The sequence below is a fragment of the Drosophila willistoni genome (assembly GCF_018902025.1).
Source record: "Drosophila willistoni isolate 14030-0811.24 chromosome 2R unlocalized genomic scaffold, UCI_dwil_1.1 Seg167, whole genome shotgun sequence".
In the NCBI taxonomy this organism is placed as follows: domain Eukaryota; kingdom Metazoa; phylum Arthropoda; class Insecta; order Diptera; family Drosophilidae; genus Drosophila; species Drosophila willistoni.
The window spans coordinates 1486728-1505124 of record NW_025814050.1 but is presented as its reverse complement, the minus strand read 5'-3'; the positions used below and the strand labels follow the sequence as shown (position 1 = coordinate 1505124).

General features: G+C 36.6%; 2 protein-coding genes across 6 annotated transcripts in view; one reads left to right on the top strand and one right to left on the bottom strand.

Annotated features, from left to right (window-relative positions):
- The window catches only part of LOC6643926 (pneumococcal serine-rich repeat protein), a 35636-nt gene extending 34371 nt beyond the window's left edge, over window positions 1-1265 (bottom strand). Inside the window, exon 1 of one of the 4 annotated variants that reach the window (XM_047010933.1) lies at window positions 1247-1265. The gene's annotated coding sequence lies outside the window, so the exon portion shown is untranslated. Of the gene's footprint in view, window positions 1-881; window positions 1223-1246 lie in introns of those variants that run through there. The other 3 variants (XM_047010932.1, XM_047010935.1, XM_047010934.1) reach the window with 3 other exon arrangements.
- A 2973-nt stretch (window positions 1266-4238) lies between these two features.
- On the top strand, window positions 4239-18137 carry LOC26529082. Of its 2 annotated transcripts, none has more exons than XM_023176766.2 (4): window positions 4239-4450; window positions 4518-4660; window positions 4714-4786; window positions 17877-18137. In XM_023176766.2, the coding sequence occupies exons 1-4, from the start codon at window positions 4339-4341 to the stop codon at window positions 17909-17911; spliced, it is 363 nt and encodes a 120-aa protein (XP_023032534.1). In that variant the 5' UTR covers window positions 4239-4338; the 3' UTR covers window positions 17912-18137. The 2 variants fall into 2 exon arrangements, with proteins under 2 accessions (XP_023032534.1, XP_023032533.1); XM_023176765.2 differs by lacking the exon at window positions 17877-18137 and adding an exon at window positions 6408-6581.
- The last annotated feature ends 260 nt before the right edge of the window (window positions 18138-18397 follow it).

Here is an 18397-nt window from a genome sequence, read left to right as displayed (position 1 = left end):
AACCTGAACAACAAAAAACTATATATGACTAATTCGGCCAAAAATATTGTAAACTCATGCCAAGGTAGCTAGAAGAATCATTGAACTTTCATTAGGGAATTAGTAATGATCAATGATTCATTGTGAATATTTGATTCTACAACTAGCAAAATGCTGTATCTCGTGGATAAAATAATGTATCCCATGTATCAAATGGGATAACTATGTTTATAGAAAAACGACAACTTTACAACTTTTATAAAGAAAAGTCATCTGAGAGTTATCAAGTTCGTTGCTTGGGTCTTTTGATTTTCCATCAATTTGAAATTAAATGGATCTCTAAGTAGACAAATTCGACTTACCTGTTTGTTATTACGAGTCGGTTGCTAATATCTCTCTTTCGTTTTTCAACTAGATGTCCGCTGTGGAGGCGTTTTATATTGACGTTTTTTGTGTGGTTATTTTTCTGGCTCTTGTTCGATACAAAAGCGGTCAGCATCAAAATGCACTGGCAATTGCCATCAATGTCGTTAGTCCGCTTTTTAAATACACATGCATACACAATATGCTTGTGTATATGTATATGCTGATTATAGCCACACACTCACACAAACACTCACACATACACACACACACGCAATGGATAGCAAACTAAAAACAAAAAAAGCGCGTGGTCAGCTTCAAAATAATACAAAAATGTTGTTGAAAACCAATTTTGAATGACTCTTAATGAAGGAAACACGACTGCATAAATGAAATTGTAACAGCTGTTGCTGCTGCTGGAACTGAACCGACTAAACCGACTGAAAAGACTTCTCCGGCCTGCACTTGAAAAGAGTCAGAGCAAGGCACAAGCCAAGAGTACTTGCCCCCGAAAAGTCAAAGTAAGCCAAACGAGAAACCTTTCCCTTTTGTTGCTCTCGTCTTTCACTTTCTTGCACAATTGTTTCTATGAACTTTTGCTGCTTAGTCTTAACAACTAAAACAAGGCACTTGGCATAACGTTTTAAATTCGCTTGTTTTGCGTTTCACACTCAACGCTTGGTTGGCTACACTTCAATTCGCGCCGCGTCTGACTGACATCAGCGACGTTTGTGGATGTAGATCTGCAATCGCTGAATGTTTACTCCGGCTTTGTTTCATATTCACTTGGATTTGCGTATCGCACAAGTGAGTACTTTTGTTTTCACAGTTGGCTTTTTTAGATCCCCGCCTGCGCTAAAAGTATTCGTTTATCAGTATATCAACTTTTTCGTTTTTCAAGTACTTGGAGTTGGTTTCTTTTCTTGTTTCTTTCTTTAATTTTGTATCTTTTTTTCTCGTTTTGGTTATTTTTTTACACGGTGCGCTCTAAAAAATACCGAACCGTCTGTCTGGCACGCCAACGCTATACTAAAAGAGTTTTGTGCTCGAAACGCGCATTAAATAAGCCGCCTTCTGACACCCAGCAGCTGGGCCAACTTGGCTTGGTCTGTGATGATGTCAGCTTTTCTGGCCCGAAGAGAGTGAGAGCGATCGACTGAAACAGAGAGGTAGAGAGCGACTGCCGCTCATTTTGCACCGACTTATCGAAGAGCATACTCCGTCTCTTAACTTGTCTCTATTGTGTCTAGACTGAAAAAGTTTGTTGTTTGTAATTGGCTTTTCCTATACCTACACCGATCGATTGTAATACATTTTTTGATTTATTGTGTCTTTCTTTAAAAGGCATCTTTAAGTGCAAAACGTTTGTCGCACCACGAACAGATGAATCTATCTATATGGAGTGGGCAATCGTATGATATCATCACTCATTGTAAATATCCTCCAAGTGAACCTCAAATGCACTGCAATATAAGATGCCACAACTGATAATGTTTGAGCAAAATATTATCTTCATTTCGAATGGGTAATAATTGAAAAACAAAAGGATTTCTTAAGTTAAGTGATAGTTGGATGTATCAATATTAGAATCAGTCATACTGAACTCTCCTATTCCCTAATGCCATCTCCATCTCACAGGCAAAAAAGACTCGACAACCCTGTCAAGTTCTCTTAAGAGCTTAGATCGATAAGCTCTCACCCGGCTTTTTCCCCGCAAAATGGATTTGTGTTGCTGCTCAGCACAGAGGCCACACCAACAAACCGGCATTTTAAGACGTAACAACGCATCAAGCAACGTAACGTAACGTAAGTCGAGTCACGTACCAATAAGTCTACTAACTAAACTTTCAAGTAATTTTATTTTGTAATTCAAATATAAAAATCTGCGTAGTTCTATTACAAATGGTTCATCATTAATGATTTCTCTGAAGAATTTGGAGAATTTATGGGTTTTTTATTGGCTGTTAGGTTTTGTCATTTAGTTAAATAAGCTTTTAATTAGAACATACCTCAATGCCGAACGTAGGCCGATTCCCAATGCAGTTTACATTTGCCAAGTCTAGACTGGCGAGCAGGGTGAAGCCATGAAGCCATCAACCTACCTGCCTACCTACCACCACTTAACTACACGCACAAAGTAGTTAGAGCACTGAGAGCGAGGGGGACCGAAAGATAGATTGATAGCAGATACATTCGTACATATAGACAAATGCATGTCAAGTTCAGCTCCAAAGTAAGGTCTGCCAAAGCACTCGGGCGTGAAGATCGAACGCGAATACGATCTTTGGAAACTCGGCTTACAATTAGCTTGGCTTGTACACCCGAAAAAATAACAAAATTCTATTGTGATCAGACCTCTCAGTCTGGCTAAAGTCTTGGCCATTGGCTGTGTCATAATCTGCCAAAGCCTTAGCTTTTTGCGCTACACGCGCCGCTTGACCCCTCGGGTTCAAAAACGTGGCTCTTGGCTGCCGATTGGCTCCGCCGTTGCCCGTTGCAACCATTGAAGCATGGCCAAAAATAAAGTAAGTAAAAAATATTATTGTCACGCTGTCCAACATTCACTATTCCTTTGCATACCCTGCAAGAGAGCTCTATGGGGCTGTCTATGACAAATTATTCAGAAAGTAATTATTTACTTTTTAACTAAACTCAAAATTTTTAGAGTTTTAAAATTTATTCGAACAACCAGTTATTTTTGAAAAATCGCATAAAGTGAGCTAATAATATGGTCCTTGCATCTTTCAATTACTGATTAATTATTTTTTGGCCTTTGACAGGGTATATCATCTTCGACTTATATCGAAAAATTTACGATCTTTTCAGTTAACTACAAATTTTTGTACAAATAACATAAAAAAGTTATTGGCTTTCGTTTGGTGCAGGGAAACAAATTGCTGTCCTTTTGAGATTGTAGTTTAGTTGTCTTAAAGAATCACTTATGAGAAAGCTTGTTGAATCTTCTTGGACAACTCTGATTTTGAATTGCCCAAGTCGAACCACTATAGAAGTATATATAAACATACTTATACCTACTAAAAAATAATAGTCAAAAACTGCAACGAAATTCGAACGTCGCCTATGAAACATTTGCAAACTTCACGGCAAGCATATTACTTTTCATTTCTTTGTATTGTGTAGCGTCATGTTGCGACACAGAAAGAGAGTTTAAGATATAGCATAGGGTATATAACCTTCGCCATAGCCGAAGTTAGCTTTAATGATATTGAATCTGATTTAAAAGTCTAATAAATCTGCATATTAATCATTTGCTATCTCGTTACTCTTCGAAGCACACTTTTACTCCTTTTATACATAACTTGTCTATTTTCATTCCGACTTTAACACATTTCGGTGTATTGATGGATATTATAATGTACAGCAATATGCCAAGTTTTTTGAGGAAAAACGGGGCGTGTCAAAGATGAAAAAAACTTGATCTACCTGCATAACAAATAACAAATTTACTGACATTAGCCCTTATAGTCTCCGATATCATGGCGTTTATATAGGCGGACGGGCACAGCTAGATCGGCTGTTGATAATTATCAAGAATATATGTACTTTATCGGGTCGGTTCTTTCTGTTTATGCACCCTATGGGAAGAACTAACAGACAAACGAACAATGTTACGTGAACTTTAGCTTAACCCGGATTTTGGGTATTACTTCATACAGGAAGGATAAGAGTGAAGTCTCTTTCCCACTCTAAAATTTAATGGCAACTTCGCAAACCGCGCTGTTTCTTCAGTGCGTCGATTACTTTATGAATGAACATGAAAAACTCAGAGCACAGCAATATTCTTCATTCAACCAACAAAATGATGGGGCAATTCAAGTCCCCTCCAAACGGCAGTAGGGGCATAGAGACATGTCTCAAAAATGGTTCGTGTCGTAGTACGTGCCGTGCTAGTTGACAAATTTCAGTCAAGCCTTTCAATTTGTTGTATTAGTCAAAATTAAATTTCTTCTTTTTGTTTTTCTTTAAGTTTGTAAAATGTGTTTAGCCCAAAAATGTTGTTGCGGATGCGAACTGAAGACAGGTTGCTGGGTTCTAGCTGGTTTGCAAATCGGTTGGGGCACTCTGCAGATTATTTCGGCGATATGTCGTAAGTGGGAATTTTTTGTTCATTTTTGCTCTAGTCAAATGTACTAATGGAACATGCCCTATAACAGTTAAATCATCCGACGAATCTGACCGATATTATTCAGACGACGATTGGCTTTTTTACTATCCTGACTGGAAAGTCTACCTCACAATAATACTGGCCCTACTGTCAATACTCGGCGGGGTATTAATAACAATTGCTTTATCAAAGGTAAGGAGACAAATTCTCTTTCATGAATAACAAATGTACCTCTTATTATACAGGGTATGCGGTGGCCACTTCAATTCGGTACAGTGCTGGGATACCCCTTGGCAATATTTAATTTGATACCATTGTGTAAGTAATAACTCTGAATCTTAATTTTGAAATTAAGTTCAATACACACCTGGGTGTCGCTCAGGACTAACTTATTTGTCGTCAAGTCGGTGTTGTTCGATTGTTAATTTGAAAGTTTCGGGTTTGTTTTAAATATATATGTAAACAGGGCCCACCGGGCTTACAAGTTGAAGGGCCCCCATTCCTGCATATAATTCAAACGTATCTTGCAAATAAGGGCCCTCCTACCTTGAGGAGGTCCGTGAACCAGTATAAAGGATGATAGTTTGGATTTTGATATGATTTTTGAATATCTGTTCAAGAATCGTTTACTTAGCAGTTAAACCTCGCGTTTTGCATTAATTAATTATCTTTGACAAAATTTGGCATTCCTTTGTGAAAAAGTCATCGAAATAGGCCAAAATATGTTGATGCTTTAAAATTATGTGAAATTAGTAGATCCAAATGAGAGATGAAAACCGAGTCCCTTTATCCGTTTGTCCTTGTCCGCTTATACGTCCATCTTTCATGACTATTTATAGATCGAGTTTAATATTATTGACTCATTGGTGGGTGAATGCCCAATACCTAGGAATAGAACAAAATAGGACTAGAATTAGCCAATTCTAAACCGATTGAATAACATCTTTATACCCTTGCAAAAAGGGTATATTAATTTTGGTCAAAAGTGTGCAACGCATAGAAGGAAGCATCTCCGACCATATAAAGTATATATATTCTTGATCAGCACGACGAGACGAGTTCAAATAGCCATGTCCGTCCGTCCGTCCGTCTGGATCAACGCAAACTCCTCCTAAACCGTAAGAGCTACAGAGCTGAAATTTTGCATGTAGGCTTGTATATCTCGGATTCAGCCGGATCGGATCACTATATCATATAGCTCCCATACAAATGGCAAAGTCACGAACAGTGACTTTTCTTAATAACTTCGTTATTTTCTGAGCTATTGTCATGAAATTTAATATTGGTGAGTTAATTACACATATAAACGACTATGCCAAATTTGATCAAGATCGGGTGACTATATCATATAGCTCCCATAGGAACGATCTTTCGAAAACAGTGACTTTGATCAATAACTCCGTTATTTCCTATGTAGGCCGTTCTTTCGCAAACATTAGCCTTTTTAGCTTTAGAGAAAGAGTTACCAAAAATGTTGCAAGGGTATACAAACTTTGACGCGGTCGAAGTTAGCCCCAGTCCTCTGGTTTTTGGTGATTTCCCTTTAAATAAACCAATTTTTAACTTTCAAAGATATATCTAATTTAGAATTCTAATTCTAATCTAACTTAGAAGTCTTGGCCAAAAAGCCAGTAAGACGCGAGTTTGTCATCGTTTTGTCTTAGAATGGTTAGATCAGCCTTTTATATTGTGTAAGAAGTCAGAAGTCAACACACACACTTCCTTGAACTTTTTTAAATGATTCGAAGATTAGATCAGTCGATCATGTGAAAAGTTCAGAGTTTGAAGATTTTGTGATACTGAAAATAAAAAAGATAAACAAATTTGAACAACTATTGCTCTCCGAGTCCTTAATTGCAGTTTGACTTTTGTTTTTTTTTTTAGTTTTGACTCCATGACAAGGACCGTAACATATATGTATTTGTATTCTTTCTTCTAGGCTGGCAAATATATCTTACAGTCGTCCTTTGTTCCTATATTGAAGAAACTAATATAAACTAATATATAAATATAAACCGTTCTGAATTCCGCGTCGATTAATGGAATAACATTTTGCAATCTAACCTGTAAACTGTCAAGTTGGCTCGTTGAATAAATTATTTGTCTGTACATAGATATTGGTTTTCTTAATTTTAAAACAAGGTCAAATGGGACACTCTTAGAGTAACAACAGACTTTCGTGGATAAGAGAAAAACTGATGCGTTTTGTCAATGTGTCAGATTCAATTGATTGTGAGACGACATTACCAGTAAATTGGGTGTTCTCCGTCAAAATCACGACCACTATACATACATGTGGTTGAGGTTCGTACTAAGGTTTCACGTTTAACCGCTTAAACTTTAGCCTTAGACTAATCAGTGTGCATCTCCCGGGACACCGAAATGTGTAGCATGACGCCAAAATGGCAGCCGACTTGGGAAAGCTACAAGCGGCGGCACCTACATACATGCTTTATAAATACTTGGTTACTTCCAAGTTAGTTACTTAGCTGCTTGCATACATAATAACACTTTGTGTTGACCCAATTTGAGCCTCGAGTGTGCGCTTAGTTGCAACCTTTTAAAGAGCTATTACATGTTTGAGACCAAAAGCAAAACCAAAACCAAAACCAGGGCAGCCGAGCAGGCGGGCAGGCAACGAGCAAGTAGCGAATTTTTGTGATGCCTTGTCTGGCTGACAACCAACGCAACTTTTCTGTTAATGAAAGGCAATTGCACAATTCAACTATCTATATGAATGCTGGACTGGAAAGGCATGGACCAAATGAGAACACACTGAGTCTGCGAATGAAGACTAATTTACCACATTTAGTTGCACTTTCATTAAATTTAGCCAATCCAATGCTCAAAGGCTCTTACTCCATACTCCTCATTTTAACAGATCACTCAGTGACATCCCAATCAAAAAGGAGAAGGATCCATCAAGACTACACAGATCCATATGTCGGTTCCGAAAAAGTATTGCAATTTCTTCACCCCGTTTGGTCTTCGATCAATTTCAAAATACTCTGCGAATTTATTGTAAAAAACAAGAAAAATACATTTATGATAAAATAAAACTATTCAAAGTATTTGCACTAGCTGATCGCTTTACACTACCATTTTTGTCGGTCTAATAAATAAGTAAACAACTAAAATAATAGTTGGCCAACTGACCACCTAAGCCGAAAAGGTTAAAATAAAACATAAAGACCTCCAGCCGGTCAAAATATCTTCTTCCAAATAACCAAACTGATCTTTGGATTCTTCAGCTAAGTATCTTTTTTGAAGCCAAAAGGAAAGAAAATGTTCAACATGAATCCAAGATAAAAAGTGTTTCTCACACTTTTTTCCATATTCGGAATATAATGTATGATTATATGTAGGTAAAGACTAGGAGATACTATTGACAACTAGTTATTTCTTTAATTGCATACCAATTCAATTTCGTTATAAACCAACTTATTAAACAGTGACTGATAGTTGTCAAAGCTGATAGTTGTCACAGCTCACACAAAAATTGGGTGGACTTCATATTGATAATATAAACAGCGATGGAAAATAGAGAGGTCATCGCCTAGTCTGCTATACACGTCTATATTCTTAACCTAAACTTACCACCTTTCAGGTGTTGTAAAGGCAATAATTTTAACATTTAAAAAACCCACTTATTTCATCCGGGACATAAACCAATTGGGCCGCTGAACTGTTTGAGGTCCCCTGAATAATCGATTGATCTGTTAACTAACAATAAGTAAAAATTCTGTCATTTCTTGATATATATATTTATATATATTGAACAGTTGATCAACTGATTTTTGCGGGCTCTGGTATTTGTGAGTCTAACTTAAAAATTGTTCTCTGTGTCAATTCAAAGGAACTATAAATCATGTATAGCCAACAAGATGGGTATGGGTCCTCGGGTTTCTGTAGTCAAATTCAACGACAATATGAAAAAGCCCCCAACCCCCCCTTTTGATTACTCAAATTTAGATTTTTTTTAAAATTGAAAATATGGTCGAAATAAAAATTGGTTGGTTACTCCAAAAGAATGAATTCAATTAGATTTATGCCTTTATCATTCGTCAAAGGTTTGAAAACATTGTGACGCACACTTTGCTCACCTTCAGCTTAATATTTTTGGGTGGAGGATGGCAACAATCGGGGGGGACCAGAACGAAACCAATAAAAGGGCATCCCCACAATGGGAAGACAAGCACAATTCGAGAACCATAACAAACCATTTGTAAATGGCACGCGTGGGTCGTCCGACTTATTGTCAGACAAATGCAAATTCAAATTCAGATTCAATGAATTGAAATTGAAATTCACTTTTGCCACATGGTCCAGTTGCCTTATATGTGCGTAAGAACGTCGAATCGCCGAGCCGACTGACAGCCCAATACGAAAACTTGAACTTGTCTAAACTTTGTTTTGGGCTGATTTATTTGAGTTTTATTTATGAAACAGTGGGAAAGCCGCATGCGAAGGCATTTACAAGCTATGTAAATGGGCTTCGGATCTCTGTGTTCGGACAAGGCATTTGTTTGAAATTATTTATTTATAATTAAATTGTTTATTTACTTGCTGCGATGTGGTTTTGACCACATTTGGCGATTGTTAAACAGGAAGCTAATTAGTTTGGCTTTATATGGCCTAAACTATTCAATGGCAACTCGTCGATGTTGGTGGAGGCTGGTAGTAGCATCTCTGGACAATTTGCATGTCCCCATTTGCCGCATCATCGACTATTTACCGGGCAGGAAAGGAAATGGCGAATTCCAAAGACTTCAAATTAATTAAGTGCTCAACGATGAAGTAGGAAACACATGAACTTGACCAAGATTATCGGAAAGGAAGAGTCTATTAAATGGTAAAACGACTTTCGATTTACCTCCACATAGCATATAGAATCGACGCTAGTCCATTCACTTGTACGGAGATCGGAACCACACCTAAATCAGAAACGGGTTTTATTTCGACATTAACATGGCAACGTCCCCTGGCCGCTGTGGGCGTGGTCTTTCGGGTGTTAAATCAACATTTCGATGTAGCTCACATGTTTTAGGATCACTTGTAAAGCCCGGACTAAGTTAATAATATGAATAGCAAGAGCAATTTTTAGATTAATTATATTCAAAACTCAATTTATCGCACCTTGTTAATCAATCATTAGTTGAATTCAATTCCACAACGTTACAAGTACAATAAATGGTACAACATTTGTATTTATATTTAGAATCTAATATGATACTTTACTCTGTGCCTAATGAAGATGCGAAATAATTATTGGCAGTTGTGTAATGTAAAGAGGTCTAATTTAATTTAGCTTAAGACACATCCGATGGATTATTGAATAATTATTCGTCGACTTAAAGCACTCCCAGAAATTGTATACAACAGTAATTTCCATGCAATAATCATTGCAACTTTTGGCATTTGCCAAAAAGATGCAATCAATCAAATTAGCATCTTTTGAAAATTAATTCTCGTTTTTATTAGATGCTGCAATAGCAGCAACAACAACAACATCGAAAATGAAAACCACAACGCCAACGCCATCAATTGCTGCCATTATGTCTGGCATATGCTTGTGGCACATGTGTGGCACGCATTCAATTAACACAAAATGGAATAAATAATTAAATAAAAAAGTGCAAACGAAAGACTTAAGCGACGAACTCTTTTTGAGGGAGCAGCAGCAGCATCAGCAGCAACTTCCCACCAGCCGAAATAAAATTACAAAAGCTGCTGAAATGATGCCATCAACAACAGCAAAGACTGACAGAGACAGGCTAAGAAAGTGCGAGAGAGATGGTAAGATCTGTTGAGATGAGCTGAGGTTGAGGCTGCGACTGGGGCTGGAGCTGGGGCGTGTGGGCCCATAAAGAAATCTAATAAATGAAGACACTCAGACAAAAGCCCGGGGACCCGAGCTCGAGTATTTCCCAATGATCCGCCAACTTCATGTTGCACCTCTTGAACGCAATCGCCAGCCCATTCATTGGGCATAATGTGCGCATAATTAACCATGGCCTGGGAAGGGGCCTCCCTCTCTCCCTCTCTCTCTCATTTTTCATCTTCTTCGGGTGACAGACAATTAGAGGCGACTGCCACGACCCGTGGCACAATTGTTGGTTTTGAAGTGCGCAATTGTAGCACTCGGACTCGTGCATTGGGCAACAACAACAAACAACAAACAACAAAATAAAACCAAAAACCATAAAAATGAAATAGAGACAGAGAGCCAAAATTAATAATTAAAGTGCCCACGCCTACTTGGCCCCCTAAAAGAGTTGATTGTAGGCCATAAACAATGTATGTATAAAGCAATCTGCTCAGCTAGGGCTCATTTAATGTGACTTATTCTGTAATTTTTCCATTGGCAAGTAATTGGTTAATGGAAAACCTTAAATATTATTGTATTGAATTTAAGAATCGGGGGCATATATAATAGATAATCAACTTTAAAATGCAATATTGCGATACAAGAAAAGGCAGTAAGATTCAAAAACAGATTTGGCCAACTTATACACAGAGTATTGTGTTTGTTTTCAATCAGGTCAGCTTTACGAGATTTTGGTTTAGTTCGACCTATTTGTGAGTAAATTTCAATCAGTTTGGCCATAAAGTATATGGAAATGAATCTCAAGATATTAATTTGGATCAATCTGAATCACAAATACATTTTAAATTGCATCTGCGGCGCCCCTAACTAAATTCGAATACAAAGAAAACCATTCAACGATTATGGCCGAACAATGATTTTGTGGCCAAGGTGAGTATTTTATTTCTCTCTTTTTCTTGGCTTAGGTCAAGTGTGTGTTGTATACTGTGTTCGCATTCGTGAAGTACAATTAAATAGCCGTTTATGCACAAATTAAAGGTTAAGTAATAAATTTTCAAATTAAGCTGCAATGTGCCAGAAATTTTGCAAGTACAATCCAATTGGCCAGTGAGTCGGTCAGTCAGGGTCAGCCAAATGTTAATTTGGTAAATCTTGCAGATAAACATTTTGATAAATGGCTAGTTAAACATTCTTTTGTTGCTTTTATCGTTTTTTTTTTTTGTGGTTGACAAATTTGGTAAGAACAAGATAATTGACATAAAGCAACTGAAATTAAGAAGAGAACTTTGACAAATAGATGCAAATAAATTAGGATTGGCTAAATTAAAAATGTCAAATCAGTTGGCAACAAGAATCGATGTGGGTGTATTTACGATTTCAGTTCAACTTTCTCTTTCCAAAAACAAAAGTACCTTAGACAAAATGCAAAATTTTGCAGCATCTCTATAATGATCCATCTCTGCACTCATCCGTGGGCGTATGATTGATGTGAAATAAAGAGATGTCCACTAAGGGGAAAAACAGCAACACCTATTATTTTTTTTAAAGTATTTTATATGGAATGATTGCAGATCAAACACCTTTGCAAATAATCATCAGGGTTGAGGTAAGATATGAAGCTGCTGGTTGTGAATCAAAATGACAAATATTGGTTCCAACTGAAAATATACATACATATTTTTTGTTTGGGGGGGGGGGGCATCGAACTAGGAGATAATCCTTTATAATGAAATGGAGATAAAAGAAATGACAAACTAATTATATGCAAAACGCCTTTTTGAGCAAGTTTCCGGGACATCTAAAGTGTTGGTTTAATCTTTTTAAAAGCTAATTAAATTGCTTACCAATTTGACGTTCTTAACATAGATAAACTAATGAGATAATGAACATTCTTTAACCTTCTATTACCCATTCAAATTATGCAGTTTTTATAAACAGTTGAAAATAAGATAATGGTCAATAGGGGTAAAACCGCCAGTGAGAGGAGAAGGAGCCAGCTATTGCCAAACTTAGTGCCTGTATTCGGACTTGATCCGGGCCTGGTTGTAACCATTAATCATTATCGGTCCCGAGACAAACTGGTGCCAATCAACTCAATTTCGTTTACAATTTCCACCGAAAAAGAAATCATCATAAAATTCTAATCTTTATATAGACACAACAAAGCGACCGACTTGGATCGAGATTTGTGAATTTAATGACAATTGGCTTTTTAGGGCGACTGCTTCGAACTGTGGTGGGTGTTTACCCTTTACCCTCCCCATACCCCCTTTCCCACAAAACAATTGATTTACTCTCCTTGATTTTAATTTTATTATTATTGGAACTAATTTTGCAACAACCAAAATATTTTGTGTTTTCTTCTATGAGCTATATTCAAGGTTTACTGCGGACCTCTGCTTTCTATGCCTCAGAGTGTGTAAGCTATTAAGTTTTGGATTATGTTGTTAAAAAACATCAAAAGGCTGGAGTGTAGAGGAATGGAAGGCAAGGGGAATCCCATGCCAAAGTGAAGTGACAAGCCGCATGGCATTGGAGAGGGATTTCTGTTTATTCATTTTGACTTGGCTTGACGAATAAGAATATCGAAGATCCAGGAAATGTTTGCTAATTTGACAGCTAAGAATTGATTAGTATTTCTATGGAGGCCAATGGATAAAATCCTATTGCCGATTGCTCAAGCATTATGAATTAGGAAGATTTGAGAGCTGCATGGTTCCTTGAAACTGATTAGGTTCAACATTTCTTTAATACCTTTTGATTAATATTTAGCATTGGTGGGAGAATGAGAGAAGTTAGAGTGGTTAATGCCTAGTGATGGTTTAGCAGTCATTAAGGTAAATATTGTCCTGTTTGGAGTTACTTATTCAACTGTTTTTTACGAACTCTGTTAAATATACATATATGAGAAAATATCTCGATGTGGCATTTTTCTAATATATTTTTATTTGAATTTAATGTTTCTCTTTAATATTCACTTTGCAGTTGGTTTTAGTGTCGTAATGTTGCCATAAAACGTACTTCTTGGCTTACCCACTTAAACTATTAATTAATCAATTAATTTGCTCATAATTTGTATTCCATGTTCTTCCTAGCAATAAACATTTGCAAGACTTTTGCATTGTGTTCGGTTGTTAATCTGGCCAAGTTGGTTTCTTGTTTCATTGTTTCGTTGTTTGGTTGTCTCTGAGTATTTCTGCAACTCACGGAACAACACCTTAAATCTCTAGTCTCTGGTTGAGTCGAGTCGAGTCGAGTCTGAAGCTGGGCTACCCATTTGGCCCATTGGTTGTCGCTTTAAAAGCACATTTATTTGCATGATTTGACAGTTCTTTAAGGCGATTGACTGACTGTATCGTTGGATCGTAAAACCCGCTCATAAAACCGAACGCACACGGCGCACAGCCCCACGAAGAAATTCAAAACACACACGATTGTTTAGCCAACATTTGAATTGTTTAAAAAAATATTACTTCATAATAATTGTCGGACATGAGAGGCAAACCGAATGAGGTGAGGCAAACGAGGAGGCCACAGAAGTCTTCTTGAGGAAGTCTTTGCAATTTTTAATTATGATATTATGAGGCAGCCACAGCCAAAAAGAAACAGCAAAAGAAGTAAAAACAGAAACAGAAACCGAAAGACAAACTTAAACATAATTATCTTATCGTGCGACTTCATTAAGACTCTGAGAGCTGCCACCAGGCAGCCAAGTGTCGTCATCATCTGTCTCCGTCGTAGTCGCTGGCGCCGTACCCGTCATCCCACCCTCACCAGGAAGGCAAACCGGAGACGGACGATGATGTGGATGTGGATGATGAAGATGATGATGATGCTCCAAAGGGCCTTCAACTTGACACTTTAGCAATTGAGTGTGGCCGGTCACGTTTTCTCATTTAGCTGTATAAATATTGTTGGTCAGCGATCGCAGTTCGCTAGTGATCGATCAGAAGTGCTTGTGTGTTTATGTTTTAGGGCTCCATCATATTATTCTTTGTCAAAATCAAGTCATACCGACAGCTGGTCCCAAACTCTCGTGGAAGCGACATACAAATATGATGACTTGAGAACTTACTTCCTCGTGGCCATCGGATGGAACGGTCGATCCGATCGATGTGTGGGCGGCTGAGGTCGTAAATAATCGAATAATTGTAAAATTACAAAAGAATTGCTTTGATTGGATTTTGTTTTGTTGGTTTTTTATTGTTAATTTGTGTTGTGGACAGGACGTGATTGGAAATTGACATGAGGAAATTAGCTGCCTACAATGATGAATGATAATGATACTGAGCTTTATCTATTTGAAATATCATTTAGTTTGATACAAAGATACTATGAAATTGGGTAAAAGTGCCAATTGCAGTATAAAATGTCGACTTTAAATGGATGTTCAAATTCTCGTAACAATTCATCGTTGGCAGATTGTCCACATACACGACAGTTTATTATTAATGTAATTTTAATGTTCGAAAAAGTGTCTTGAAAATATTAGCCTTCAAGAATGCGGAAGACAAACTTGAATTGATCCTTGATGAAGTAGTTTTCCATCGTTGTAGACCTTTGCCAAACTTTGGTCGAAACTTGTGGTAAGACATCTAGCACTTCCTTTTCGCTGAGATACAAATCTTGTTAACACGAAGGGAAAAAACACAAATATTGGTATCACCGGTAAACTTTTTCAAGATAATATTCTTCACTGAGTGCCAATCCATCAAAAAGTTGACCGACTTGGGATCGAAACTTGGAATCACTTCCAGGGATAGGCTTCCACGTGCACATGAGCTGCCCCTACATTCGTGTAGTTGAGGAAATGTTTGGCCAAAAGTGGCGCAAACATTTGTGGACTCTTAATTCTGAATTGTTACCCTGATAATGTGCGACCACCTCGAACTCGTGAATCGTGTGCACTGATCCGTGGGGACTGATTGTGAGATGTAGAACCTTATCTGCATCTTTTCCATATCTATGATCAGCGTTCTGATTCCCGTGTACCGAGAGGCTGGTTTCTCTTTTTTAATGGCAACTAGCAATGGAATATGACAATGAGATTTACAAAACTCCAAAGGCCTTTTTAGTTAATTTTTTCTAAGTCTCTATAACCAAAAAGATTTTGATTTTGCAAATTTTTGGTAAACTGAAAAACAATTTCTCTGGAAGCGGACAAAGGGCTTATCATAATAAATTCTAAATAGGTACAAATTAATGCTAACAAGTGCAATAAAGTCGATTAAGGTACCGAACAAAAAAACTATTGTTTTTTACTATTAAAATATTTAATTGTAAGTAAGCCACATAGCAAAGTGGTTTTGTATAAAAGGTTTCAAGTATTTATTTATTTATACAAGCCTTAACTTCATTTCACGCTTAACTTATTGAAATATAAATACGAGGTGTTTGTATACCCTTGCAAGTTTTATGTGTAAAAGGTCTAATGCTTGCGAAAGAACGGCTTAGGAAATAACGAAGTTATTGATCAAAGCCAATGTTCACCACCGATTGTTCCTATGGGAGCTATATGATATAGTCGCCCGATCTCAATCAAATTTGGCACAGTCATTAATAGTTATGCTAAACTGAGAAATATAAATTTTTATGACAATTGCTTCAAAAGTAACGAAGAAATTGACAAAAGTCACTGTTTTCGAAAGATCGTTCCTATGAGAGCTATATGATATAGTCACCCGATCTTGATCAAATTTGGCATAGTCGTTTATATGTGTAATTAACTTACCAATATTAAATTTAACGACAATAGCTCAGAAAATAACGAAGTTATTAAGAAAAGTCACTGTTCGTGACTTTGGCGTTTGTATGGGAGCCATATGATATAGTGATCCGATCCGGCTGAATCCGAGATATACAACGCCTGCAGTATATACAAGCCTACATGCAAAATTTCAGCTCTGTAGCTCTTACGGTCTAGGAGGAGTTTGCGTTGATCCAGACGAACGGACATGGCGATTTGAACTCGTCTCGTCGTGCTGATCAAGAATATATATTCTTTATATGGTGGGAGATGCTTCCTCCTATGCGTTGCACACTTCTGACCAAAATTAATATACCCTTTTTGCAAGGGTATAAATATATCAGGTTCTCTGCAATGCAAGTGCAAAGAAATCGTTGAAATAAATAGCGAATGCATCGAACATAACAGGCACAAATTTGGGGATATTAATCATTTGTTTCTGCAATACGTTGAAAAACAGTTTTTTGCATTGGACAAAGACAAATGTGCATTAGGTTTGGTACAGAAAAAAAAAATTACACGACTTTATGGATACGATGACTGACTTATTGACAAACACTGCTGGTTGAGGGTCCTGCAGTTGCGCAAGGCAGTGACCAACGGATCGCTTCGGAACAGAAGCACAAAGTGGTTTCTTATCATTTCATCATTATTATTTCTCTCGTTATCAGCATTTCCCTTCGAACCAAAATTATCCTAAAAACGTTGATTGCACCGATATCGAGTATCGAAATAGCTTTGCTTTTGTTTTCTGATTGTAGGGTGTAATCATCAATGGTTGAGTCCTTGGATTAGTTCTATCCCAACATACACATATTCAGCGCAGTCTGACATTGAAAAATAAACCGTGAAGAATCGGAAACCTAACCAAAAAATGCCGTTAAGTTATTGTGCCTATATGTACTTCAAAGAATCGGTAATCTTTTCATTCGTCTCAGGCTGGATGTTGTGACAAACGTAGTCTTCACCTATATCCGTAAAATCTTTTGCACTTACATCTATGCTTTTTAATGAAACTAAATTTATAAACGTTTCAAATTCTTCTTTGGTCATTGATAACACAGGCCGACATGATTTTTGGTGACGTTAACTTGAGAGGTGTTCTTAACTAATTCGGGTACGCTGATTCTGACTGGTTTTTGTCATACTCGGTTTTTGTCCATCACCTCCAGATTTTGTTAAATCAGGGGATTTGTAATCACAAAGAAAATAGGCACCCAAAAGTATACTATAGAAAGTTAAAAATAGTTTTTCTACATTTTTAACAGATTTCAGAATTTCCTCTTTTTTCTTTCAGAACAAAGAAACGAGTCTTTGATATATTTTAATTTGCTTTTAAATCATTCCTAATATATTAATAGGTTAAAAATATAAAATATTGCAATTGAGGTCGTTTTAAATAATTTCAACGAATTTTTCTCGAAATCCTGACGTGATGGACAAAAACTAAGTACAGGGCCAAATTACTATAAGAGACCTATTGAACTTAAACCACTTTTGCATGACCTCAAATCTATCGGACAAAAATAAATATACCAAGAGTTCTTTGATATCGATAAAAACACATAAAGTGAAACTGTGCACCAAAGGATGACAAATAACAAATAATTTTCAAAATCGTGACATATGTATGTATATTGGGGAAGTATTTTTTCGGTTAAGCCACTAAGACTATTAACTCTCTTTACTAAACCTAATCTAATAATCTAATAATCTTAGGTTTACTAAACCTAATCTAGTATAATGTATTAAAAAGTCTTTTCTGTTTACTCTAGAGGGCCATTTGAAGTCTACTAATAAATTGTTTTGCCTAATTTTGGCCAATCTATTTTTAGGTAAGAAATTCTGTCCTACTAGATGTGTGAGTTAATAACAATCGAAATGAAAAAACAATTTTTAGCTGGAATGGTAAAATGCACTGACTTAACGTTTAAGCAAAACTTTTAAGCTCAAAGCTTCGACAAAGTTTGAAATTGTTTAATTATAAACGAACAAATTCAGCCTAAAAGTATGCAACAAAATATGTGACAATTTGGAATGGACGGCAAAACAAATCACAACATGAACTATTATTGAATGTAATTGTCAACTAATTATAAATTTAAAACCATAAAATGCAATTAAACAAAAGTGAGAACGTTAGATGAATATTTACTTTGTTGAAAAGAAAGAAAATCATGAAATAAATAAATGTAAGTAAATTTACCTAAGCAAATAATTGATATTTTAAGTGATAAACTAATTTATAAAATAAAGACATGGGATGGATGCAGGTCTTTAGCGAAAATAAAATCATTTTATTCTGCAATTAAAAAAGAAAACTCATTGCTTTCATTTTTATTTACAGTTTATAAAG

Excerpts from the sequence above, each read along its gene's own strand:
- LOC26529082 (XM_023176765.2), top strand. The coding sequence starts at position 4,339 with ATGTGTTTAGCCCAAAAATGTTGTTGCGGATGCGAACTGAAGACAGGT. Across the intron at positions 4,451-4,517 it reads GATTATTTCGGCGATATGTC|TTAAATCATCCGACGAATCT; the intron begins GTAAGTGGGAAT and ends GCCCTATAACAG. Across the intron at positions 4,787-6,407 it reads ATTTAATTTGATACCATTGT|GCTGGCAAATATATCTTACA; the intron begins GTAAGTAATAAC and ends TCTTTCTTCTAG.